This window comes from Symsagittifera roscoffensis, chromosome 8, assembly GCF_963678635.1.
Source record: "Symsagittifera roscoffensis chromosome 8, txSymRosc1.1, whole genome shotgun sequence".
Classification (NCBI taxonomy): domain Eukaryota; kingdom Metazoa; phylum Xenacoelomorpha; order Acoela; family Convolutidae; genus Symsagittifera; species Symsagittifera roscoffensis.
This window is the reverse complement of record NC_087069.1, coordinates 14918965-14946884: the sequence shown is the minus strand read 5'-3', so window position 1 is coordinate 14946884 and position 27920 is coordinate 14918965. Positions and strand designations below refer to the sequence as shown.

Sequence of the window (27920 nt, the reverse complement as noted above, 5' to 3'; positions counted from 1 at the left end):
AATTCGTTGATTAGGGTTAATAGTAGGAAATAGTTCGCCTGGAATTTTTGAAGGAATGGAAAGCACTGTGTTATTTTTTGAATTCCGTGTGTTTTTTGTAAGTGCTTCGATTTCTGGGCTTATAACAGTGATTTCGTCGCTACTCATAAGGTTTTCATCTAATCTAATTGAAGAGTTGGCTTAAGAATCTATATCTATAACTGGAAAAGAGCAATCTGAGCTTTCGTCCATTTTGTCTGATTTTTGTAAATTAGGCTGTTTGAACCGTCTTCCAAGGGAATGATATATAGAGCACACTGAATTTCCCTTGGATTTCGCTGATGTATGCGGTATGCAAATTGATCGCTTCCTATTGGTCGGTTTCTTCGAGCATGACTTTCCGCCCTCAACCGTCGTTGTGCGTAAGCATGTTTTCCGTTCTTGATTCTGATTGGACGAAAACTGTCTAGACTGTTTAGAACCAGTTTCTTTTGTTTTGATATTGTTTCGTTTACCAGGGGATTTAGAATTATTCGTGAAACCAAGGGATTTCCTTATTAAATCTAGTTTTGCGACAGTGAATAAGTTATTGTACTGACTTATAGGTTTTGGGGGTTCGTTAGGGTGTCTTGACAAATAATCCGCGATTCCGATCTTTGCACCTGGTTAATGTTCTATGACAAAGTCAAACGGAATAAGTCTATCTAGCCATCTTGTTAGTCTTGAAAATAGAGTTTTTTTTATTATTATTCCCGTTGAGTAGTGAAATTAGAGCTTAATGGTCTGTTATTACAGTAAAAGGTCTTCCTAGTATGTTGTTTCGGAAGTTTTCGGCCCCCCATACAACTGCCGGTATTTCGAGCTCGTTAGTGGAGTATTTTTTCTCGGCAGTGTTTAAAAATCGTGATGCAAATGAGATTGGGCGCCAACCTTCTGTGCCCAATTGCTCCAAAACTGCTCCAAGACCATTGTGACTTGCATCACAAACAACCCTTATGTCTTCGTGAATGTCGAAGTGTTTTAATTCGACCATGTTTGCTACCCCCATTTTAACATTTTGAAAGGCATTTTCGCACTCCGCGGTCCAGTTATAATCACTTTTCTTGCTGAGGAGCGGCCTTAGGGGAGCTGACATTTCTGCTATAGCCGGTAAGTATTTATGGAGGCTGTAGATCGAGCCCATGAATGATTTTAAGTGAGTTACTGATTTAGGAGCCGCTAATGCATCGATCGGCGACGTCTTACGCTTCAAAGGCGTTATTCCCGTTTCTCTTATACGATGACCGAGCCACTCGCATTCTCGTTTTGCGAACTCGCACTTAGGTAGTTTTAGCGAGATGTTTTCTCGATTTAATTTTCGAAGAATCTTTTCAACCAAGGATATGTGTTCCACTTCAGTGCACTTGGTTGTAACCAAAATATCATCAATGGAAGCGTTTGCTTGAGGGAATTCGTTTAAAATTGAGTCCATTACCCGTTGGAACTCTGCTGGCATTGATGTTAGCCCGTAAACTCCTGTACGAAACCGGTTCGTTCGGGTCGACCGTTCGGCCACCAATGAGAAATTACAATGCACACTTGTTTCTTCACTGAGTAGTTGTCCATATGCGTACGTTAAATCCATCGTGGTAAAGTACACCTCCCATTGTTTTATCTCGGAAATAAGTTGTCCTATTGTATCTACAAGTTCTCCTATGTTGGGCATTTGGTACTTGTTTTTTATGGACCTGTTTATTAAATTCTCGAGATTCCAGCGTTAATTTCACGGAACCGTCCTTTTTGACGGTAATAACAATTGGAGAAACAAAATATCGATCCGAACATTCCTGCAATTTTCCTGTGTCTCTGGGCTAGTAGCTTATCGATCTCTTTATCCACTTTGTCTTGGAGAGTTACCGGCACTCTCCGGCCCTTTTGCTGCACCGGTGCGAGGTTTTTGAAAAAATTCCGCTTGGACCTTGTAAATTCTAATTTTTCCGATTCTAGTAAAAAGTTTTGGGAATAGCTTACTAAAATACTGTTGCCAGGGGTCCATTTGCTCTTCTTCCGATTTTCCAGCCTGCTCCTTCTCACATGTGCTGTCCGTCGTCCCTTGGATATTAATCACTGCTCCCCTTGGATCTGCTTGCATCAACTGTAGTCCTAGTTTCCCCATCAGGTCACGTCCCACGATTGAAGGTCTGGTCCCTCCGATGACCCTGACTTCCGCTTTTGTTGTCCATCCGTTCGATGCTAACTCTACCTCCATTCTCCCCAACATTTCGATCCGATTATTGCTGTAGTCCCGAAATTCGTCATATTCCTTGTCGTTTTGTTTCAAGTTGATTCCCGTTCTTCCCACTGTTTTCTTCAAGTCGTCAAGTGTTAGTATGGATATAGGCGATCCGCTGTCAATCCAAATGTTCATTGGGTGTCCATTAAATTAGATTTTTAGTTTAGGCCCGGCAACTTTCAATAATGTCTCCTTTTTGCGTCTGATTGCCATAACCATAATGTCATACGAACTTTCCGATGACCAGCTGTGATGTTCTCTCTTGACGAAACCTACTGAGTTTTCAGCATGTTGTGACCCAACGTCATCCAAGGGAGTATCTTCCTCATCGAACGTTTCATCCCCTTGGATTAGTCCAACTGGTTGTCCCTACGTGACAGCCGCTTTCCCCGACATGTCTTCTCGAAGTGCCCGACTTTCTTGCAGAAATTGCATGTGACGGCTCTTGCTGGGCACCGTTGTCGGTGTTCTGGAGTGAAATTTGGTTGGTCACAGTTATGGCATCTGCGCTCTTGCGTTCGGGATCCTCCCCGATTCTGGTACTCGTCCCCTAGATCCACGAATATTACTGATCGGTTCCGCTTTGATTTGTAGAGAACTCCCGGGGGTTGTGTAAGTAGTTCCCGTGGAGCCTGGCGCACATCCCTTGTAAGTTTTTGCGTACTTGTCGCCTCCTCAGTGCGTCCTCCGTGGTTTTTGTTTCCCGGCACAACTCGTTCTGCGCGTCCCTATTCCGCGTATTAAATATGAATATGTTCCTCACCATTTTCCGTTCTTGGGTACCCAGGTTGCATCTCGCTGCCATTCCGCTGAGTTCTGCGTAGAACGACTCCAAACTCTCTCCTTCTTTTTGCTTCCTGGACAACATTTGGTACGTTTCGTAAGTTTCATTTCGCTCTTTCTGGAAAAGAGTTCACATGTATCTAAGAATCTTGGGTATCGTATTTCTTCCATATTTAAGTTTGGATGCTGATTATACAAGGCCCGCTGTCCCTCGTGTCCTAGACATAAGTACAGGTTCGATATGAGTGTGCGTTCACCTTCTTCCATCGGCTTTCCACCATTGCCCAATGGAATCTCTGTTTCCAATGCTCCCAAAATAGTTGTGGCTCCGCCTGATTCGGAGACCAGAATGCTACAATTCCAAGGGGGTTTTCCCCCCTCCATCTGTCGGCTGCGCCATACCAAGGGTAAGTAAAACTCTACGGTTGAAGATTGAATTCAACTTGTTTCTAGTTCGCATAAATAAGACACTGAACTAGAGGTCAACAATAACAGACTATTCAGACCTAGACTGACTGACAGGCAGGTACCAAATTCACACTTAGTAATAATATGAGAAACTCTCAAGGATATAAATAATAGTGGATAGCAACTAAATTGATTGACACCTAAATATGTAGCCCCTCACACTTGTAATTCCCAAATTTTTACAAATGACCAGTGACTTTATTTTGTACTAAGAGAAATTAAAATTTAAACTACTTCATCTTGAATGGACAACAAAGATAAATGATCGAAAGAAGCAGAAACATCAAGAATCAGAACTTCAAGAAGAACAATTGAAGTGATTTTAATTTTTTTGTGCATATGCTTTTTTGTGCCACAGCTACCCATCATTCAAGCCTACCAGAGGATTGACTCAACTGGGTCTCAGTCTAGATTGCATTTTATTAAGATTTGACCCACACTAAAAATTTAATTTTTCTTGCTGTTTTCATTTTATTTCCATGAAACGACGTTTTCAACTAACGTTAACGGCTAGAAAAGGTTAACAGGACAATGATTGCTTGCGTGTGTTGAAATACAGCGCGGTTCGGAAAAAAACATTATCTAGCCGTCATTCTTTGAACTGCAACAAGTTGGGACCTTAATTGGAGATTCTGTCACGCGCTCCTGTAGCAATACATGAAGGCTAAAGTTAACGTCTCCGAAAAGTAGTCCTCGACAGTGGTAGCACTAGAAGGGAAGGTGGCAAATGTCATTAATCAACTCGCTTTACTTCCCTCAGTTTCAGAACTTCTCAGCTATGGTCGCTCTCTGCTCTGAATTCGTCGAGCTATGTGGCTCATCAGATTGTCACGATGGCTATCTTGCCAATAGTTCAGGTACTTCAGAGGTGCTTTCATTCAGAACAGGAGACTACATTAATCATACATTATAGTGATGTCGAAACAGTTTCTTTCTATTTCCTTCTATATTCAGTCATTGTCAGGAGATTGAACACTTCAGTTCTAATTTCTTACGCTTTCCCCTCTGCTGATTTGAAAACTTAGTCCGACTCATCGGAGCTTTGTAACCGCGGTCTGCTTCTTCTAAATCCCTTCGCGTAGTTATTTCGGATTTGTCTCCATTATCAATATATTTGATGGCTTTAACTTAATACATACTTAATTAGAATTTTCTGGTTGTTCTGTAGTTTTGCATTCCGACTAATGTTAACATCTCCAAATTGATCAACTCCTAGCTGAAGTTCGGATATGGAAGGTAGCGAGCTTCGCTGATAACTTGTATCCGTTCCTCAAATACAGAACGCCCTACATTTTGGGTGTTTTCTGCTCCGATTTTGACGAACTTAGTTTTATATATTTTTTTTGGCTTTTTAACCATCAAGATACATCTTATACATCCGTTTGCCTATAATGTACCATCATTTGTTTTATAGTTTCTCCGTTGACAAAATTTTTTCTTTTACTCCATTATATGGAAAAATGGTTGAAAGATAATTTACCGCGTCCGGAAAATAGAAATGAGTCTAGTTTTGCTTATAAAAAAGAGGAGTCTACTTAAGTTTCTCTAGCCGCGTAAGATTCTCAGCCAGTTTTTCTACGTCTTCCGTTTTTGTTTCTTCCCGGAAAATGGAATTTCGTTAGCATGGAATTATGATTTTACAGTTTAGCTCCCCGGAAAATAGCTCTACAGTTCAGCTCTCCTTTCATATGGTCTGTTTTGGTACAAACGATACTTACAGGTTTTCCTTACTGATATTTTTTCGTTGGCTAAAAAGTTTGTTAGTTGTATCGATCCCTGCGATTTCTATTTATCGAATCGGCTTTTCATTGAAAAATTCAGGCTAGTAACGTATCCTTGGTTTTACCGATCGATTTTTGCTCTTTTTTCGATGTCTAGCTTTTCTGGTTGTTTGGGCTATGGCATTTGTGACTATGGGAACACAGTCTGAAGGAGTTGAACTCCCCAACCAGAGAAGACCACATAGGTTGTAATAATTGTCTGATAACATTAGACTGTAGGACTCAGTTGGTCAGCAAGTATATTAAAATCAGGTCGGACCTAGTTAGTTGTGACAAAATACGAGCGAAACGGATCTGCGTGATTTTGTCGGATCCTACGTTGCACCTTCCTTCTCTCAGAGCTGCCGGACGTAACTTAACTCCCTTACTATGAATTAAAAACCGATGATGGAGTAAATATGTTGCGCGAAGCCAAAGCGAAACTGATTGACAACCCGCACCTGACCAAGATCGATCCATTGAATGATATCGCAAGACCAATCACGCACAACAAGAAACTACTCAAACAGAGCCTTTCAGATATATTGGAAGAATATATACCACTGCGACGATCACTGATTCTGACAGTGATCGTGTTCTTTGGAAATTTACTACTGCACGCACTGGTGATGTACTTATACCACCTTATAAGTACATCATCCTGTACTTATATGGTGGTGATTGGTCTTGCGATATCATTCAATGGATCGATCTTGGTCAGGTGCGGGTTGTCAATCAGTTTCGCTTTGGCTTCGCGCAACATATTTACTCCATCATCGGTTTTTGATTCATAGTAAGGAAGTTAAGTTACGTCCGGCAGCTCTGAGAGAAGGAAGGTGCAACGTAAAATCCGACAAAATCACGGAGATCCGTTTCGCTCGTATTTTGTCACAACTAACTAGGTCCGACCTGATTTTAATATACTTGCTGACCAACTGAGTCCTACAGTCTAATGTTATCAGACAATTATTACAACCTATGTGGTCTTCTCTGGTTGGGGAGTTCAACTCCTTCAGGCTGTGTTCCCATAGTCACAAATGCCATAGCCCAAACAACCAGAAAGGCTAGACATCGAAAAAAGAGCAAAAATCGATCGGTAAAACCAAGGATTCGTTACTAGCCTGAATTTTTCAATGAAAAGTCGATTCGATAAGTAGAAATCGCAAGGATCGATACAACTAACAAACTTTGTAGCCAACGAAAAGATATCAGTAAGGAAAACCTGTAAGTATCGTTTGTACCAAAACAGACCATTTAAAAGGAGAGCTGAACTGTAGAGCTATTTTCCGGGGAGCTAAACTGTAAAATCATAATTGCATGCTAACAAAATTCCATTTTCCGGGAAGAAACAAAAACGGAAGACATAGAAAAACTGGCTGAGAATCTTAGGCGGCTAGAGAAACTTAAGTAGACTCCTCTTTTTTATAAGCAAAAGTAGACTTATTCTCATTTCTATTTTCCGGACGCGGTAAATTATCTTTCAACCATTTTTCCATATAATGGAGTAAAAGAAAAAATTTTTTCAACGGAGAAACTATAAAACAAATGATGGTACATTATAAGCAAACGGATGTATAAGGTGTATCTTGATGGTTAAAAAGCCAAATAAAATATATAAAACAGAGTTCGTCAAAATCGGAGCAGAAAACACCCAAAAATGTAGGGCGTTCTGTATTTGAGGAATGGATACAAGTTATCAGCGAAGCTTGCTACCTTCCATATCAGAGCTTCAACCGGGAGTTGGTCAATTTGGAGATGTTCACATTAGTCGGAATGCAAAACTACAGAACTACCAGAAAATTCTAATTAAGTATGTATTAAGTTAAAGCCATCAAATATATTGATAATGGAGACAAATCCGAAATAACTACGCGAAGCAGACCGCGGTTACAAAGCTCCGATGAGTCGGACTAAGTTTTCAAAGCAGCAGAAGGGAAAGCGTAAGAAAATAGAACTGAAGTGTTCAATAATCCCCTGACAATGACTGAATATAGAAGGAAATAGGAAGAAACTGTTTCGACATCACTATTATGTAGTTTTCTCTCCTGTTCTGAATGAAAGTACCTCTGAAGTACCTGAACTATTGGCAAGTTAGCCATCCTGACAATCTGATGAGTCACATAGCTCGACGAATTCAGAGCAGAGAGCGACCATAGCTGAGAAGTTCTGAAACTGAGGGAAGGGAAAGCGAGTTGAATAATGACATTTGCCACCTTCCCTTCTAGTGCTACCACTGTCGAGGACTACTTTTCGGAGACTTTAACTTTAGCCTTCATGTATTGCTACAGGAGTGCGTGACAGAATTTCCAATTAAGGTCCCAACTTGTTGCAGTTCAAAGAATGACGGCTAGATGATATTTTTTCCCGAACCGCGCTGTATTTCAACACACGCAAGCAATCATTGTCCTGTTAATCTTTTCTAGCCGTTAACGTTTGTTGAAAACGTCGTTTCATGGAAATAAAATGAAAACAGCAAGAAAAACTAAATTTTTAGTGTGGGTCAAATCTTAATGAAAAGCAATCTAGACTGAGACCCAGTTGAGTCAATCCTCTGGTAGGCTTGAATGATGGGTAGCTGTGGCACAAAAAGGTCCTTCCCGTCAGCGCCGGCTACTCACAGGACTGGTTTGAGTTGTATCTTTCGCTCCTGTGACTTCAGAAACTTTAGTGTTAGTTTTCGGAAAATCGCGAAGCGGTGGTATAAGTACATCACCAGTGCGTGCAGTAGTAAATTTCCAAAGAACACGATCACTGTCAGAATCAGTGATCGTCGCAGTGGTATATATTCTTCCAATATATCTAAAAGGCTCTGTTTGAGTAGTTTCATGTTGTGCGTGATTGGTCTTGCGATATCATTCAATGGATCGATCTTGGTCAGGTGCGGGTTGTCAATCAGTTTCGCTTTGGCTTCGCGCAACATATTTACTCCATCATCGGTTTTTGATTCATAGTAAGGAAGTTAAGTTACGTCCGGCAGCTCTGAGAGAAGGAAGGTGCAACGTAGGATCCGACAAAATCACGGAGATCCGTTTCCCCTTATTTCCCCTTATGAATAGCCGCCAGGGAAGAATCAACAGTGCTACACATCCAATTTAATGGAAATAAATTAGATGTCAAATAGATTACATTTCAATGCCAATTAGATGAATTGCAAAGTGTCAAATTATATTTTCCTAATGAAAACAAAAAAGCGAAGAAAAACAGTATGACTGAGGGAGCGAGAGAAAGTAACAAGCTCGGAAAAGACAAGACTAAATGAATCACTAATATTACTCAGTTTTGTTAACGATAAGATAAGCTCAGACTCTAGAGAATGTAGTCAACATCACGAAGCGCATCCCTGAGTTGAAGATAGAAGCCTGACCGCGCATCCACAGTACAAAACTCGTTACATAAATCTGAAACACATCATGATCTTTAACTACTAATTGACAATAGCAGTAATGGTATTTTACATGATTATTGTAAACAAGTTATTAACCTGAAGTTTTTTCGATTAGATAACATCTTCCGATTTAATGACTTTCGCTGATCGCACGCAAAAATAATCCAAGAGGCAATTGGAAAAATGGCATCAACCTCAGATACCAAAAATTGTATATATTTTTTTGTAACTAACTTTCAAATTTTAAGTAAAAATATCATCTTAGCGTTCTTAGGTCTTCTAAGAAATTTATGATTGGCAATTTCAGAAAAAAATTGATTGTACAGCGAACTTTGACGTCATTCTAGGAAACATGGGCAACCTTCAAAAGCCGAAAGTTGAACATGCTCTGAAATAACAAAACAGAGATAAAATGTGTGAGATTTCTGATGTGGAAAGTCATGACATTTCTATTTTTGTACAGAGCAATTTTTTAAATTTTTATTCCGTTACATCATGTGACTTAAAAGGTTCTAGGTTGGAATTACATAGTCTGATTTGCATTTTCAAGGCATATTTTAATATTTCATTTGCTTCGTCTCTGTGTCATAGTTTTTTTTTCTGTTTCTACCTTTTTCGCCGCTGGCTCATACTCCATAATTGAAGCTATGCAACAGCTAACTTTTTTTTTCATTGTGCATCTTATATAATCGAATGCATTTAAAGATTGTGTGACAGATTTTTGTGTAATAACATGGGTGTGAGTAGCATAGAAAAATCAATTTTTTTAAAGTTAAAAGAACACAGAAGTTAGAAGAACACAATTTTTAAAGTTAAAAGAACACACACATATCCTCTAGCTCGAGTTTGTTTTCAGGTATAAGTTTGGCATCATTTTTTTGCTTCTCCGAAAAGTGAAAGTTGGAACTTTTCTTTTGAAAATGACGGAAGTTATGGAAGCTCTCAGCCCCAGTATTTCGACAGAAGGGGGGCTGGATTCAATAGACGGGGGTGATACATCTTGCTGTAAAATCACAGCCCTCCCTAATCCAGTGGCTTTCGACAGTGGACTGATCGGCCTGCCTGACTATGCTGCTAAAAGGTATAAGCAGTATGACTTTTGAAATCTTGAGGGGGGGGGGGTTATTTTTAGTGATAGTTAACTCTGAAAAGGATTACCGCTATGGACTCTGTTGTTAAGATTGATATCCATCTGTAAAGTGCTACCTAACGTAGTGATGATTTGTATTTGTTTTGTTTTCTTTTTGATTACGCTTAAAAATTTCGACGCGAAAATTTTGGCTTTGAAGTGAATTGTTGGTAGCATTCAACAGCTTAATAAAGAAATGATATCCAGTGAAGGAGTCCAGTTTTCTCAAATTGGGTTAGTTTTATCAGAAACTGCCATTCCTAAACGGTGCTTTGAAATTGGATCATTTTAAGATTACGTTCCTGGTTACGATGGTTTCGAACGTTTTCGAATTGAGTTTTCACTTATTTAGGTGTTTATTTTTGCTTTCCTGAAGATGTGATATAGTTAAGCACGTTGCACATTTTTTTAATGGCGGTATGAGTTTGATTCAGTACACAAGCAAACGCTTGTGTTTTCTTATGACATCACGAATTAAGTGTCAATGAACGCAGTGAAGATCCTGTATTAGCTGTGTTGATTTTTTTCAGGAAATGTTTTAATTTTCTTCTCGCTCAATGACTCAAATTCATTTACAATAAAGAAGCCAAATTACGCTCTGCAGTTATAAAAGTTTAAATAGCTAGAAAAGACGTGAATTTCATTTAAGACCTCATTATGTGAATTTTCAGCGGAATAAGAGAAATATCTTTGACCCAGTTTTCTCTTGCTGTGGGTTAATTTATTAAATGACTGGCAGATTGTATTTTTCATTTAAAGAAAGTGCAATTGGTGGGACGAGAGGGGAATTGATCTTAATTTCAAAGACGGTTTCGTTTATCGGCTCTTCTAGCGGAATTAAAGAATCGTCTTAAAGTCCATTCATCTCAATTTTGAGTTAGTTTTTTTAAATTAGAAAGATAAGTTTCTTGAATATCAACGAGATGTAAAGTGAAACTCGATAGATTGAAACTAGAGCAAAGATTCAAAATGTTTTCGAACTGACGGTTGGCTGTTTTTTGTTACTCTTATCTGAATAGTCTCATGCGTGCCAACAAGCTATCCAAGCTTTTAGCTGTTTAGCAATTTTGAACGAAATGATTTATCATTTATTACGACGTTCTTTTTTGCTCGTTTTTTTTTCAGGAAAAAGTACTTCAGGAAAAATCATGCTCAAATTTTTTTTCGCATTTGCACTTTTTTCTTCAGGCTAAATTCAATCATAATTCTTTACTTAAACAAAAATTAGTTCGAAAATTTCGCTCTGTAATAACAAAATTTCGAATATCGCTAATAAACGTGAATGGCTTTCAGCTCCGAAAATATACTTAAATATTAGATATCCAGCGAAATAAAAAGGGTATCTAATGACCCAGCATTCTTCAAGTGCCAACAATAAAAAGTATTTGAAGTTTAAAGAGTTTAAACTTCATGAATATTTTTTTTCGAAATTTGAATGTTGAAAAATGCTCAAAAAAGTGAACCAATTTTGTTTGCGATATTCTTGAGCTGGTCGACTTTTTCCATGTGTCTTGGTTTGTTCAGACTTATTCAGAGGAAGAGGCGTGGCGCGAATGATCAACAGCAAAACCGAGTGAGTGGAATGAGTGGAGTGACCTCAGTAGCCTCCAGTGTCACCAACCTGGAGAGCATCGCATCCAGCCACGAACAGGAGCAACAAAACAAAATGGTGAGAGTTTTTTACAGAAACTCTTTTCATTAGTATGATTGAGATAAGTTTGCTGCAAAGCTAAATTACAAATCTGATATAAATCTTCTGATAGTTCAATTTGAGTTATCTATTTTTTGGTTGGTGCTGGCATTTTTCAACCAAGCAGGGCCTCTTCCGGCAAATGGAACATAATTTCACGACGAAAAGTGATATGAAAAATTAAACAATGCAGCAAAAAAAGCAATTTACGAATATTCATAGTTAAGTTGTGTTGTGAGAGACAGTTAGAAGGCCATTCGTTCAACAGCGACTTAATATTTTAAATTTTTGTATCGTTTGCTAATCGAGCATGTGGGCTTAAATTTCTAGGAAGCCTAAATATCTATGAAGCTTAAATTTCTAGAATTTCTATTTTGCTGTTATGTAAATGTTTGTAAAATAAGTAGTTAAGTAAGCTTTGATTAACGCATGCATCGTGAGTTTTAGTTCGTTTTTGCATTTTTTTTTTGTATTTCAGGTTCAGTTCGTCGACGAATTCTCCTCGCCTTTCTCTTTCTTCCCACAAAACGGGTTCTCCTTCTTCAGCTTCACATGCGAAAAAGACAAGTCGCCCGCGCCTTCCAACACATTAACTAATAAACAATCAGAAGGGAGTGGAAACAATGGGGAAGTGAAAGAGTCGAAAAATGAGGGGGACGAAGAGAGGGTTGTGAAGTTATCGGATATGAAAAAAAGAGTTATCGAGGAGGCCAGGAATCGAAAGCAGGACCCTGTCGCTTGTACGTATTACTACTCTACTGCGTTTTTTTAATTGAATATGTTTATGTATCATAAGATCTTGTTTCAAATTGTATGTTATTTTGTCGAGTTACTTATGGCAATAATTTTGGAGCTCTTTTTTCTGTTGCAGTACTCTTAGTTGACCTAAGGTCCCGCTTTACTATGTTCATTTTACTTAGTTTGTTAAATGGTTTTGAAAACTTAATTCATGTTGGTGTTCTATCTGTGAAGTGTAGTGCTGTTGTTGTCCTGATAATTGTACTGCGTCGTCTTAAGTCTTGTCATAACCATGTCTAACTTTTCAGCACCCCTCAAAGCAACCCCGTCTCCTCCTTCTAACCAACAATGAAAAGTCTGCATGCAGTCCGTGCAGATAATGGTAACACTTATTCAACTAAACTGATATTTACCCAGTCTAGTGTCGATGTTTGTGTCCGTATGTTAACTAAATGTGTGATCAGTGTTCTTGTTTTCAGACTTGGAATTTAGTGTGAATTCGTTTATAGAAAACAAAACGTGCTTTTGGGTTATTGTATCTTAGAAACAGACTTTTTGGGATAAATTGCAGTGTATGTATGTGAGTGGGCTTATTGGTGTGGCTTGATGTGATATTTGATATAACAAATCATCGTTAGATTCTAGATTTAAAATTTTAGTTTATACTTGTCGGAAGAAGAGCCTTCAGTTTTTATGGCGCCAAAATTTGAAATGCGCTTCCACGGAAAATGCGAGAAGTAGATTTACTTTATCGGAGAAATTGAAAACTCATTTGTTGAGATTTTTCTGTTATAATTCTTGGAAAACTTTAGTAAGTAAATCTGGCAACTTAATGTAATACAAGGAAGTTATGTAAAATAAAAATGGAAATCCCCACAGCATTTATTCAAAAAAAATTATTCCGGTTTTTTGGTCGTTCTTTTCGATGCCAGTACTTGACAAATTTACTTGACTTCATCAAATATTATAAATGGATAATAAAAGTATAGCGTTTAATAAATAATAATCTTATATGGGGAAGAATGGGAAATAAACATTTAGTAGAAGTGTTTTCATTAGGGGAAGATGTGAAGAAACGGGTGAGCAGACCAGCCCTGAGAGCCCAGAGCAGACTGAACATCCACTTAGTGTCTCCTTCCTCTGCCCACTCCCACACTAGTCTGAACCACTCCAACTCCACTTCCTCTTCTCCTGCTCTGAGCAGACATCCCAATAGTTTGAGTGTGGCGCCACAACAGATGACAACAGCGGGGGGCAATGGTGGAAAAACGTCTCCGATGTTGAGGTTAACATCATTATTTATTAGCAGCGATGTCGATTTAAATTTAAACTATTTAAAATCAATTTATTTACATGTAAAATTATGAGTCCACTCAATTTAAATGAGAAAGATTAATTCAAATCGAGCAATTAAAATTGAAAAAAAAAATTAAATTGCTCGAGCGGGATTTGCTCCGACGCCTAATGACACAGTTTACTTATGTAATTAATTATTTGCTGGTTAAAGTTTTTTTGTCGGTTAATTATTTGGTTGTAGAAATTACTTTTGTAGAAATTTTGGAACGTTCATGTTTTGGTAAAAAAAATATCACTTTTTTTGCCATAAACACTTGTAAAATCATCTCGGAAACCCATTTTGACGCACTATTAAAAAGGAATCAAAGGTTTCGAAATTGAAACTCAAGACTAGCTGAACTAACTGAAAAATCTCTAAGCCAAACCAACTGAAGTAACGCCTCCTTTTTAGGGCTAGATTGTCAACTGCAAGTACCATTGTGTCCAAAACAGCATCAATAGAAGCGTCAAGCAGCATCTCGACTAATTCCTCGGCATCTTTTAAGTCACAGAAGCCACTTCTATCGGGTAAACAACTCAAAGACAAAACGAGCATGCTTAACGAAAGCAACGAAAGGTCTCCGATTAGGCTGAATAACAAAGGGTCGGCTAAGTGTGATTCGGCTTTGACACTTACAAGTGACATTGAAACTGATCATGATTCAACTGGAGCAACTAGCTTTCATCCGATTGTAAAATTAGCAGAATCAGCAAATATCGAGAAGCCTGAAATTCCAATGGTGCAATCTAACGACGTTACTATCGCAGAAGAAACTGGAACATGCACTAGTAGTAATAGTGTTACTGATGAACAAGTTAGTAAAGTATCGTCTGGTAATAATGAAACTATTGCTCCTCAATTGACGATTTCAGAAGAGCTGGGTGAACAGAAAGTGGGAGGTGCCACAAGTTTCGAGTTTCTCCTCGATTGGTGAAAAAACGAGTGTCGTCCTTGAAAAAACGAGTTCGATTTATTGAATGTTTATGAGTTCGTTCAAATGAAAAGTTTGCATTATTTCATTTGCACTGTGCAGTTAACTTTTTTCGTATCCATTCATGCCAGTTTCCTAATTTATTTTCAATGATATTTATTACACAAATTTCCCCCAGGTGCTCATTTCATGCCGGGTGTTACTGTTTTGTAGAAAAACCATAATCGACAAATTAAATTATTCTACCTAAACTTTTTTCTGTATCCTTTGCGTCTTTGGTATATTCTTGACTTCTGTACAATACAAGTTGTTATTTTTAGCCTTGCCTTCTGAATCGAAATCATGCTACCTTTATTGTATTATTTCAGATTCTATGGTTGATTATATTTTACTTTACACGCCACTTAGCTGCTGAAACATCGGATTTCGCCCGTGTTCAGCTTTGTTTCGTGAGCTAGATTTCGCTGTCTTAAACATGTTTGGTGGTCCCAAATTCAGAAGCATCGATGACATTGACTCGTGAGTCTAACACTTTCTTCATTAAATGTTAATCAAGCTCGTTAAATTTCGGGTACTGTGCAGACATTCGATATGTCAAACATCCGAAAAACCTAAAAGTGTTGCGAACATCCGAAAAACTGCTTTACTAGGGCAAACATCTGACTTCTTTCACAAAGTAGGGCAAAGATCCGATTTCTACTGTTTGCTTAAAAGAGGCAAGATGTATTGGCTGAAGTAATTGTGACCGCGGCAGTTGCGTCAACGTGTTGCGAGCTTGCCAACACTTAATAGCACTCATATGAAATATGCTATCGCCGTAAAGAGGTGTCGCGCGCGTAGAGCGACCATCAGCGACCTTAGACCAAGGGTCGGCTAAATCAGAATCGGCTAATTGAATTATGTATTGTGCATGAATTTCTTTGGTCATATCTAATTATTACCTTATTTTGGATGTGTAGTATATCAGATGTTTGCCCTAGAGTGAAGGGCTTTTATTTTGCTTCCAATAATTTTTCTTTTCCGTGAACCTTGATGATTTAGGGTAATTTATTCAAAAGAAAGTGCCTTCATCGCCGCTAAAGTTTTTTCAGCTGTCTCAGTTCCTAGTTCAAAAAATCGTAGTTCAAAAATCATAGTTCAAAAAATCGTAGAATAAGTTTGAAACATAAATATATCGAAAACTTTTCAGCATAACTGATTGCTTTTCTGAGGTAAAAACTGATTGCTTTTCTGAGGGTTACTTGACAATTGTTTTGTTGTAGGTCGGTGCAGATGAAGCTGTATTCGCTTACTAAGAGACAGATCTTCACAGTGTTCTCATGTTTCTTCCTCGCAGTAGCCACCACCATCCTCATCGGAATAAATGGTATGTCGAATATGTTATACCCTTCGAAATTTAGGAGGGCTACAAGGGGAGAGAAAGTGACCTCAAGCCTCAAAATAAAAAACAGGAACTAGTTATGATTGATAAAACGGAAGTTTTCTTGGTTGAAATAACATTGATTTGAGGCTCAAATCTGTCCTAGCGAGTTATATTAAATCAAAAAAAAAAATAAAGGCTAGTTGTAATTTTCTTGACAATGTATTTTTTTATTTTCCTGGTTATCGTTTGAATTACGAATGAAAGGAGAAATAACTGATATATCAATCTACCCATTTGACGTTTCTATGTAGTATCTAGATTTGTGCATAAAAAAGCTTACCCGTATGCAAACTCAATGATGGGAAGAATAGTTCTGTTTAAATCTATCTTAGCTAAATTGTTATTCAAGCTAGTTTCTTTGATTTTTATTTTGAGAATGATAATCTCCTGGTTTTTTAATACTTGAATCATTATGACAAGAGTTCTTAATTTGTTATTTTAAAGAAGCAACCCAAAGGGTCCCATTTTAGTACTATTTTAGGCCCGTAAAGTTTTTCTAGAGACAAATCAATTGGAAGCCGAGAGTTTTTTTTTCGAAATCGGTATCTGCTTAGCTGTGTTAGGAAAATTTTGTCTCCGGAACAATTTGAATTCACTGTTAAACTAAGTTATCAAATTACTAATTTGTATTGAATTGAATTAAATCTAAAAAATAACACAACAAAACCATTTTGCTTGCACTTTTGGTACATTCATATAGTTCTTTTGATCGTTGTCGAGAAAATTTTTTTTACGCTTAGGAATAAGTAAGAGACGTTTTTCTTATCTAAGTATAATGCATTTTCAAGGTAATTAAGAGTAAAAGAGCAAAGTGATTGTCTGTTTTACAGGTCATTATGTGAGTTTTTTTTTGCTCCGTTTTTTTTTTGCTCCGAATTTTTAGCGCCATCTTGATTTGTTCAAAGTTCTGATTTTTTTAAAAAGTTTTTTTGTTTTTCTAGCCGTTTTTATACGGTTATCCATTAGGTTTATTGAGATATGACTAATGAATGTGCCTTAGTTTAAGTCTTCTGTTCAGATCCTCATCACAGCACGCACACAAAACAAACACTAGTTTGATAAAAGTGAAAAAAAGTGTTTGTAGTTTTTTTATAGATCGGATAAATCATAGACAACCTTTGCTTTTAATTTGATTTTTTCGCCGTTTGTTTTTTAATTTGAGTTAATTTCCTTTGCTCAAAAGAAAGCAAACTTCGCTATCGAACAGTAAAAGTGTAAAGTTCACAAAAACGTGACTGACTTCGTTTCAAAAATATTTAAATTTCTGAATTCCTGCGGAATAATAACATTACTTTTTGATTCAGATTAAGGAGATTAATTTAAGAAAGTTTGCTAATCCTACCGCTAGTTGAGCTTAAATTTTCTAATTGAGTTTGTTTTATGAAAAAAAAAATTACCCTTAAGAGCTTAAGTAAGAATTTCACAGCTTAAATTTGATTTTTATTTCGAAATCTGAGAGATGGAAATTGTTCTGAAGTTTTCAATCAACTTGAAACTTCTCCAACAAATGAAATTTTACCATAAATTTTTGGGGAAACTTAAGTTAGAACGCTGAGAACATGCTGTGCCCCTTGCACTGGTACCGTCTATCTTAGCTTTATCTGTAATTGTTTAATTTGAACAATTCAAAAAGTTCTCTAAATAATTTAAATAAATTACAACCTTTCTTTTGTTTGGCCGCAGGTCCTCCAGTTGTCTATTCTGAAGTAGTTCACAGCAGTGAGATGCCCCACATAGCGAAGGAGGAACTGAAGTTAGACAGGGGTCCCTTCTTCCTAGACTCACCCTACCTCTCCTCATTCAATCAGCAGTTGTACCTCTGGTGTCAAATACTCACTAATAATTCTGCATGTGAGTATTTAAGTTATATTTAAGTTAATTGGGTATCCAAGAAGTATTTTTTCTCTGGTATAAATTAATATCAGATAAGTTTGAACAAGAATATTTTCGCGCTAGCGAAGCCCGGTGTTATACGAACCGTCAGATCTTGTTTTTCCGATGAAATTAGCTTTTTTTTTGATAGGGTCGTAGCTAAATTATAAGCTGAAACAAAGCGGAAGCTTGATACCATATAAATGCATGGTCTCTTATTTTTTTCCCTTAGGAATCAATGAAGCAGCTAGTGTGCTCGTAGATTAGTGTAATTCCCATTTTTTTTTACAAATTGAAAAAAATAGTCACAATAAAAGTATATGCTTAAGCGTTGGATTAGTCATTTGTACGGCTCAGCGGGTGTAGTTAAATACCCGACCCCGTCTTCACTTTGAAGTCAATTTTGATTACCCATTTACAGACTGTATAACTAAGTGTTATTTTAAACGGGATTCGGGATTGTTTGTTTTCAGCTGCGGGCAAGTACAGTGAGCCGTTTGGGATGAATGTGAAGATTCTGGGCAAGGAGGACAACAACTATGGCTACGAGGTCAACAAGGACTCCAACGAACGCACGCGTCTACTCCAGTGTCACCGGGATGTACGTCACCAATAATTAATAGTTGTCTCAGTTTTCTATTCCGCATGTTCCTTACTTGCCAAATTTTAAGTGTAATGCGAGAAGGTCTGCCTTTTGTCATTATCAGAAAGGTGTTTTTCTTTTCGTTTTTTTTTATTTTATTACGCAAGGATATTTTTGGAACCAAAGTCGCTCATTTTAGTGTTGAATTTTTTGCCGTATATGGTGTGATAAACGAGCGCTAAAATACAATTGATGTGTTCAGTATATTATTTGAAATTTGATTTGTGATCATGTGTTTTAGACATGCAGTGAGTTCCTGGTGATGCATTTGGGCCACTTGCAGTACCTGCTCTACACAGTCATAGTCCAGTTCCACTCCCTCAACTCCCTCCCACACCCCATCAGAGAGGTAGAAACACTACAAACACCACTTCCACTATGGAACAAGTGATGCTGCTGATTCGTTCTTTAGATCTCTTTAATACCCCCCCCCCCCCGCCCCTGCCCTATTGTAAAGGTAGATGGAATGAGCTATCAAGTTCAAAATTTGCATATGCTCAACCATTGATTCCGTTGATTATAGATGTGAATGTCTATTATAGCTATATTGAAGAACTTTGAATTTTTTTTTGAAAAATGTGACAGCTCTCCTTTGCCTCGAAAAGAAAAAAATAATGGCCTAGGAGAATCTTCTGTTTAAAAGTTGTACAAAAATTTTTATCTTAGAGATCTAGATTAACAATCGTAAGCAAAAATGAATGAGTACGTTTAAAATGTCAAAAAGTTTTAGTTATTTTTTAAATTCAATGTCTTCGTCCAGGTCATCTTTACGTGGCAGACATTCAACCCGAACTTCACCCAGCTGGAGATCTGGTTCAGATTCGGGTTCCTAGTGATAACATTTGCAGCCATCTGTCTCTTTGCCCACTCCATGAGGAAATTTTCAATCAAGGATTGGACTATAGAACAGAAGTGAGTTGCCCTATTCATAGTTATTTGTGGGCATAAGAGGTATTTTAAGAGGCATGGTAAAAAGATGTTTGTCCTAGAGGATTTTGTTTTCATGAAAATATTCAAGTTTTAAGAATTGACAATTCCAGCATAAAATATTCCAGTTTTAGCATGAATGCTTAAAAGTATTGTTTCATTAATGTACAACAGACTATTGTAAATGATCACCATAATTACACCGAAGACTTAAGTCAAGGTGTTATGGTATCGTGTAACGGGGTTTTTTTTTTAATGTTGTCTGTTGTCAAGTGTCGACAAATAACGTCCACAGTTATCAATTATCATGTGGGCTGGACTATATCGCGCTATGTCACGTGATTGCGTATGTTTGTTTCTTTATTTGTTCATCTTTATTTATTTAATTATCTGTTCTTCTATTTATTTAATTATGTTTAGTTTGCTTATATTTATTTATAATTTATGTATGTACATATTTATTTTTGTTTATTTTTATCACGTGTTTTGTTTATTTATTTAATTATTCTTTCTTTCATTTAGTTTTGCTTTTATTATTTCTGCGTGTGTATTTATTTAATTTATTTATTTTCATTTATTTATATTATGGGTCTGTTTGTTTGGTTATTTGTTCATATATATTTTTTCATGTCTATTTAATTATTTGTACATTTCACTTTTGCTTTTATTTATTTATTTATTTATTTATTTATGTATTTATTTATGTATTTATTTATTTATTTATGTATTGATTTATTTTTTTATTGCTTATTTATTTATCAGGTGTGTTTTGTTTATTTGTTGATATTTATTTCTATATTTATTTAATTATTCTTTCTTTCATTTAGTTTTGTTTTTATTATTTATGTATGTGTATTTATTTCATTTATTTATTTTCATTTATTCATATTATGGGTCTGTTTGTTTGGTTATTTGTTCATATATATTTTTTCATGTCTATTTAATTATTTGTACATTTCACTTTTGCTTTTATTTATTTATATATTTATTTATTTATGTATTCATTTATGTATTTATTTATTTATTTATGTATTGATTTATTTTTTTATTGCTTATTTATTTATCAGGTGTGTTTTGTTTATTTGTTGATATTTATTTCTATATTTATTTAATTATTCTTTCTTTCATTTAGTTTTGCTTTTATTATTTATGTATGTGTATTTATTTAATTCATTTACTTTCATTTATTTATATTATGGGTCTGTTTGTTTGGTTATTTGTTCATGAGATATATATTTTTTCATGTTAATTTAATTATTTGTACATTTCAGTTTTGCGTTTATTTATTTATTTATTTATTTATTTATGTATGTATTTATTTATTTATGTATTGATTTATTTTTTTATTGTTTATTTATTTATCAGGTGTGTTTTGTTTATTCGTTGATATTTATTGCTATATTTATTTAATTATTTTCTTTCATTTAGTTTTGCTTTTATTTATTATTCATGTATGTATTTATTTATTCATTTATTTATTTATGTTTATTTATTTTATTGTATACATGTGTTAGTACCATTTTTAGTTCTCGAACTGTTATTCCATGATCTTTGTCAATATAGCAAAATTTTGGTGTATACATGTGTTAGTACGATTGTTAGCTCTAGAACTGTTATTCCATGATCTTTGTCAATATAGCAAAAATTTGACGTATACATGTGTTAGTACGATTTTTAGCTCTCGAACTGTTATTTCATGATCTTTGCCAATATAGCAAAATTTTGGTGTATACATGTGTTCGTACGATTTTTAGCTCACGAACTGTTATTTCAGGCCCTTTGTCAATATAGTAAAATTTTGGTGTATACATGTGTTAGTACGATTTTTTGTTCTAGAACTGTTATTCTTCAATTATTAGTTGTTCAAGTTGTTTGGTTTTTGCTTCAGTTTCTATGCCTTCGGTGTATTGCGCGTAGCGCCTATGTTTCCTTATTTTATTATTGATAGTATTCGTTTTGCAAAAAGAAAACTTTAATAATTTTTGATAATTTGTTTGTTTTTCAGGTGGATTGTAATTCTGCTGCCCCTTTTATTACTCTACAACAGTGAGTATTATTTCCTTTTTGCCAATATAAATCGTTCCCTATCTCATGCAATATCAGATATCGAACAACTGTGTGATTTTTTCAGACCCTCTATTTGCCCTGACATTCCTGGTAAGCAGCTGGGTGCCCAATCTGTTCGACGCCCTCTTCCAGACTTCCTTCTGTGGCGCCCTGCTCATGTTCTGGGTGTGCACCTACCATGGACTCAGAACACAGGCATGAAACAATTGTTTTTGGTGTTTTTTGTTGAATTTTAAGACCTTTACGCAATGAGATGTGGCTGCTATATACGATAGGTTGAAAAACAATCAACAATGGTGGAAAATAAGATTACGAAATCGGAATTTTTTTTAAATCTGTCTATAGATAATAGGACTTACGATTAATTGTTGAGATATGATTAATTGTTGAGATGTGATTAATGTTTTTGGATGTTTTGTCATTAATTGCCGTTACTTATGGACTGGTCTCTTAAAAGTTCGACACGTTTTTTGGACTTAGAACATTTTTAATTCAAAAAAATGTTTTCAAGAAAACAAAGAATGGTGGCATATACCATGTTTAGGAGAGGGGTGTTTGTCTGTTCTACATTCCGAAGATCACCTTGGTGGGGTCTATTTGGATGCTGGCTCTATTCTTTGCCTCCTGGGAGAGCTATCACAAGACCACTGACCCAACTTACTCCACTGACTACGACTTCAAAAACTACACGGTTAGCATCACACCTACAAATGCATATATATAAATTGTTAGCTAAGATTGTTCCGTTTTTAAAAGTCGATGAACGTAGTTCAGACTCTTATGGAGGTAGTGATGATTTTTTCAGGGAAAATTTGTGCAGGCTGATTAGTTTTTGGCGGTTTGACTTTTTAGGTCTTTTCAAGTTCAGTTGATTTCCTTTGTTAAAAAGAAGGCAAACTCCACTATCGAACAGCGAAAATTCCTGACCAACTGCTAGTTTCGAAAATGGAATTTAATTTTCAGATTTCAGCGAAATAAAAGTTTACCTATTGATCCAGTTTTCTCAAATTGGGTTTATTTTATCAAAAAAATGTCAATCATAAATTAGTCTAGAAATTCAAAGAGGAGCTTCAAGGTCATTTTTGTTCTCCGATTTTCGAAATATGAGATTTTTTTTTAAAAAGTCAGTATTTTTTTCTATTTATTTGCTTTCATTCACTCTCTTCCAACTGTCTGTTAGCCGCTTTGTTTTTTTTGTTGTTGAAACCGATAAGATTATTTAGGGATTTGGCACATCTAAAGCAAAAGATAACTAGTATAGTTGCTGCGTGGTCGCGAAATGAATCGTTTGCATTAGCGTGTCTTGTTATAAGTGCATACAACTTAAGCGTCTTCTTCCATTGTATACACCAGCGGATTTAGGGGGGACGCCCCCGCAGGGATTCGACCCCTGCCGACCCAAAGTGTCTCCCTTTGTAGTTTGAGATATGAATTTTTGGCTAACTGGCCCTAAAATTTTTGCAAAGGCGCCTTTGGCTCCAAAATATACTGATTTTGACGGGGGAGCGCGCGCCGAAAAAACGCGATTTTTTGGTCAAAATGTTCCAAAAAAGGCCTTCTTTGGCCTGTTTTTTTTCAAAAATTCGCCTGCGGCGCCAAAAATTTGGTCAAAACGGGATCTTAATAGTGATTTGGAAGAGATCAGAAAATCAATTTTTTCGACCTATTAAAAAAAGGTCGACAAAATTTTCGAAATTTTTTCACGAAAATTCCTCCTCGAGAAAATCCTTGATTGTATATCTAACTTTGGTGCTTTTCATATCTACGTTAAAATATATATATATGAAAATTAAACGAAGGCAATTGATTTTTTTTGGTTGGCTGGCATGTCTTTTAATTGTAATTGCTGTTGCCTTTTTAGCCCCTTCGCATTGTGTTCTTCGTGGCCCTGGGCGTGTATGTATTATATTTACTCTTCCTCATCATCAGAGCATGGACGGAGTTGACTTCTCTTCCCTACTTTGGTTAGTATTTGAGACATCGAAGAACGGGTTGATTTTTGAAGCTAGATTGAAGGTGCCTGGGAATCTACTGCATAGAAATTCTCGTGCATGGTAGCTGTTACAGTGTCCCCCTGAAAATCAGCCCCACTCGAGAAATTCTTAGATCCGCGCCTGTGTTACATTCTCTCTATATTGATAACAAAATTATTAAGAATAATTTGTTTCTGATCCAGGGTTATCGTGCTGTCAGAGTTAATTTTTACTGGCTTACAAATATAAAGACTAGGAGGACTCTCGTTTTTTTTAATTAGCCAGGTTTAGGTTCCTCGAATGTGGCGTTTTTTGATGAGCTGTTTCTGTTTCAGACGTTAGACTGAAGTTTCTCACCATCTTGACTTTTATCATCATCATTGCATGGTAAGATAAGTTGACAGTTGATATACCACATTTTACTCCAAATTGAAAAATCATGGGCAGTTCTTTTCATGTACATTGGCATGTTTTTAGCCATTAAAAATGTTATTTTTTGCCATAAACATTATTTCAGTGAAATAGTTTGTATTCTATGAAATTGGCTAAAAACAGTTATAATTATTTTAATTATTATATTTTGGCTTCACTTTGTATTATATTTTAGCTTCACTTAGTAGCTTTTTTGCCTTTCAAAATCGACATAAGTTCTAATGTGATTTTGTTGATGTGCGTATCTTTTCAGCTGCAGCCTATTGTTCATCAGATATGGTCTCCGGATGACGGACGGGGAGGCGTTCGGAGGGGGAATCATGTCCCGATACAGCAATGCCGCCGAGTTCCTCTCCCTCTACTCCATACTAAACTTCTACGTCTACACTCTAGCATTCGTGTACTCACCCGCCAAAAACGCATACACAGGTAATAAGACAGTTAAGAGGTTAAGGTTTTTGGTTGTGGAGGGTTTCAGTTTTTGAAAAGGAGGTCAAAAATGGCGTTTTGCTCAAACAAATTATATAAAGCTCGTTAAGGGTTTCAGGAATGGCGTTTTTCTCAAACAATTTATATCAAGCTCGTTAAGGGTTTCAGGAATGGCGTTTTTCTCAAACAATTTATATAAAGCTCGTTAAGGGTTTCAGGAGAGCTCAAAAACCAAATTAGGTGTTCTAAAGATTTAGAGTACTCCCTCCACATCAAAATTTTCGTACATCAAAAAATCAAAAGTTTCTTGGATCTCATCGTCTGAGCAAAATGGTTAGTTTCGCGCTCAAATCGTGTGTGTTCTGATTCAGATGGTCACTTTCGGGACAATCCCGCCTTCTCCATGCTAAATGACGAGTCAGATGATGACGTAATGTACGGGTGAGTCAGCAGGCACATTAGATAAGATTACATCACAGACAACCGCAAGATTTTTTGCTGACGTAAAAAGAGAATTTCTGAGAACACCTTGCAATCTAAGTGTAGTATTAATAATTTGCATAGGTCTAACTAACAGAGGTCTGTTTGACACGCTAGTAGATGTTTCCATGTTATCATTTTCAATCTATTCTGGGCTTGGGATTTGTCTGTGGATAGTTTTTCACTGTCTATTTTGTAATCACATCAGTGATATATTAATTCAAACATGCTACAATTGGTACTTCTTTTACGATAAGATATCTAATTTGATTTGTGTGCTGCAGGAAATGCTATATTTTTTTTTACAAGAACTAGTTACAAAAAATGAACATGAATTATTTCTTAGTTGAATAAGTTGGTTTTATAAGTTTAGGTAAGGAATCAAAGAGTTTATTTGTTGGCGTTTGTGAAATATTTCGTAATGATTGAGCAAAGATTTCGAAAATTTTTTTACGTAGACATTGATGGTGAGGGGGCAGTAAGACAAAAGCTTGTATAAATTATCTTAAGAATTGGTGTGCGCGCGAAAATTTTTCACAATTGGAAGACGTGAACTATGTAATGCAAGCAACGCTTGTGGGATCTCTCTAACTGTTGCCGCCCTGGGGTTTTTAGTAACGAACGCCCCCCTCCCCCTGTGGTTCCTATTATTGAATCTATCCCCTTAGCAGAACGAATTTACTGGTTAAGTAGATATGAATTTTATACGTAGTAGCGAATCTGGTAATAGGGAGTAGGAAAAAGTTGAAGGGATCTCGCTTGTGTTATACATTAATGTCTAGGACAACAGTAAAACTTCCCATTGTCTGATTCATCATCTGATTGAATTAAATTTAATCTGGTCTGCTGCTAGGATGAAGGGCTTGAGACTGATGATTGAGTCTCCTAATTCGAACTTGAAAACAGAACCTCTCTTGTAAGTTGAATGTGCATGTCTACTAATTTCAGTTTCAACAGCCTTCCTTAAATTATTCATATTTAGTAGATTCATGACTAATTGTAATCCAGCTTAAAGAGCTACATTAGAAACTCTAAATTAAAATTTCTGTTCATGTTTAGTGATAACTTTACCGATGAGTTTTGATTAATTGTCGAAAACATTTGCATTTTTGTTGATATGTATTTTTTCTGGTCACAGTTGTTTTAATTGGACCCAGAGAATTCTTCGCCCAATAGTATTTCAAGACTTTCACTTGTCGTAGTAGCTTAAAGAGTTGTTTATAGTCCAAAGTAAGCATGTGTTCTTTGTGTAAACCACGAACTTCGTCTGATTTTAACTCCGAGCTTAAATATGTATATTTTCATTTTTTTACGATTTCTTCCTGCAATGCAATGAACAAATTCATAGTTGGGAAAAAAGCACGTTATAAATTGTGTTTCTAAACGTGTTTTTTTGGCGTTTTGAAGTTTTTCATCGTGTTTTTCAAATTTTTTCAGGGGTAAATCTGGCGCAGGAATGGTGAATGGTCAACGCATGGGAGCGAAATTGATGAGCGACTCCGACTAGAAAGGACTAACAAACAATAATAGAAAGAAACAACAGAGTTGAAGTTTCTGGGTTGTAATAAAATAGTGGACATTACACTGTGTGATAATCGGATCTCTATGTTGTTAATGTTGTTTTTTGTACCAACTAGGTATTCAGCCTGGCGCTACTTAAAAAAAACGCAATACCTAAAGTTTAGGTCATAAACTACAAAAAAAATCAGGCAATTTACGTGCTATAGTATATTCGAGTGCGCAGCAAATAAGACGACAGCGGTTAAGACGACAATTATATTCAAACTTTTTTTGTGAAGACAAGCAAATAAGAACGAAGAGAAACAGCGCGATTACTTTTAACGCTAGTTTCAGGAGTGTTAATGAGAAAAATAGCCAATCAAAAAGCTGCAACTTTATTCTGGCTTAATAGCTTGACATCTTAATGTTATGTGGTAGTGTAGTCTCCAGTCGTCTAAGTTTCTGTCGTCAGATTTAACGAACACTACTATTCGGATATTGTCTAATGTGCAGTTTTGAGCACTTCTTAGTTTATTTGTAAATATTTGAAGTTTGTTTGAATGCAAATGCAGATATTTGCTCGCATATTTCAGCTGTTATAGAATCTTTTGCTTTCGTTTTTCGCTATGGATAAAATTGACGAATTAAAAACTACAAAACTGTGCTGTTTGTAAATTTGGAGTGGGCTAATTTAAAAATATGATGTTATATATTAAAGAAATTATAAATTCTATATGAAAATTGATCTGTAAATTGAGAAATTATTTTTGTTGTTTAGGTTGTGGTTTAAATTTGATGAATTGTTGATACTGAATTTGCCGTTTAAAAAATCTTTGATTTTATTTTTTGCTCTGAGCACCAAGGCTACGTAGAACTATAGCCCAGAGCTACTTTCTCACGCGAAAACATAGAAGTAAAATCACCTTAGCTCAAATCTATTATGTATTTAAATGCGACCTTCACTATCTCGCCATGTTTAAGCTTTTTCAATGTATTATTTTCGCATGTTTAACAAAAGAATTTTTGCACGTTTAAGGTATATCGTATATAGCAATGGTTAAGGTTTTTTTTCGGTTTTCCAGTTTAAGTTCTGTGTTTATTCCATCAAGTTTTCGTCAGAAATTAGCAAACCAATAGTGTAATGTTGTCAGGGTTTTCCAAGGTTATTCGATTCTGGCCTCCAATTATAAATAACTAAATCCTTTTAGTTTACGAGATACGGCAGTTTTCGAGATTTTACAAAAATTTCTAGAAATTTTAATTTTGAAATTTTTTTCCTCAGTTTTTGAAACTCTCAAGCTGTAGTTGGGTGCTGTCAAGGTATTCTCAGGGGTTGCGAATCTTGCCTCTAAATCTAACTTCTCAAATCTTTGTAGTTTTGGAGATATGACGTTTTTTATGATTTTTTTTTCAAAAATTTTCAAAAACTTAGATTTTAAAAAGTTCCAAAGCTTTGTGAAAATCTCAATCTTGTTGTTGGAAACTGTGAGGGTACTCTCAAGGGTTGCTAATATTGCCTCTGAATATGACTGCTCAAATCTTTGAAGTTTTCGAGATATGACGTTTTTAGGACTTTTTCCGAGAACTTAGATATAGAAAAATTTTCCCCAGAACTTAGATATAAAAAGTTACACAAAAATTGAAGTTCCCATCTCTATAGTGAGGTTTTCTCAGGGTACTCTCAGGATCTTTGCCTCCAAATA

General features: G+C 36.0%; 2 protein-coding genes across 3 annotated transcripts; both read left to right on the top strand.

The window, feature by feature from the left end:
• Positions 1 to 538: 538 nt before the first annotated feature.
• Positions 539 to 14711, top strand: LOC134852821 (uncharacterized). Its single transcript, XM_063868641.1, has 6 exons — positions 539 to 542; positions 9502 to 9728; positions 11301 to 11445; positions 11945 to 12206; positions 13264 to 13489; positions 13952 to 14711. The coding sequence occupies exons 2-6, from the start codon at positions 9568 to 9570 to the stop codon at positions 14472 to 14474; spliced, it is 1317 nt and encodes a 438-aa protein (XP_063724711.1). The 5' UTR covers positions 539 to 542; positions 9502 to 9567; the 3' UTR covers positions 14475 to 14711.
• A 132-nt stretch (positions 14712 to 14843) lies between these two features.
• LOC134852820 (transmembrane protein 181-like) lies at positions 14844 to 26601 on the top strand. Of its 2 annotated transcripts, XM_063868639.1 has the most exons (15): positions 14844 to 14990; positions 15734 to 15837; positions 17578 to 17745; positions 18240 to 18367; positions 18651 to 18758; positions 19170 to 19321; positions 21342 to 21382; positions 21468 to 21598; positions 21948 to 22094; positions 23265 to 23367; positions 23712 to 23763; positions 24062 to 24237; positions 24609 to 24678; positions 25571 to 25633; positions 26155 to 26601. In XM_063868639.1, exons 1-15 carry the CDS (start codon positions 14947 to 14949, stop codon positions 26222 to 26224), a joined length of 1557 nt encoding a protein of 518 aa, XP_063724709.1. In that variant the 5' UTR covers positions 14844 to 14946; the 3' UTR covers positions 26225 to 26601. The 2 variants fall into 2 exon arrangements, with proteins under 2 accessions (XP_063724709.1, XP_063724710.1); XM_063868640.1 differs by lacking the exon at positions 25571 to 25633.
• Positions 26602 to 27920: the final 1319 nt, after the last annotated feature.

Bases quoted from the DNA above. Each gene is read 5' to 3' on its own strand.
- LOC134852821 (XM_063868641.1), top strand. From the start codon at position 9,568: ATGACGGAAGTTATGGAAGCTCTCAGCCCCAGTATTTCGACAGAAGGG. The intron at 12,207-13,263 runs GTACGTATTACT...TGTTTTCATTAG, and splicing joins AAAGCAGGACCCTGTCGCTT to GGGAAGATGTGAAGAAACGG. The intron at 13,490-13,951 runs GTTAACATCATT...CCTCCTTTTTAG, and splicing joins AAAACGTCTCCGATGTTGAG to GGCTAGATTGTCAACTGCAA.
- LOC134852820 (XM_063868639.1), top strand. From the start codon at position 14,947: ATGTTTGGTGGTCCCAAATTCAGAAGCATCGATGACATTGACTC. The intron at 15,838-17,577 runs GTATGTCGAATA...GTTTGGCCGCAG, and splicing joins CATCCTCATCGGAATAAATG to GTCCTCCAGTTGTCTATTCT. The intron at 21,599-21,947 runs GCATGAAACAAT...TACCATGTTTAG, and splicing joins ACCATGGACTCAGAACACAG to GAGAGGGGTGTTTGTCTGTT.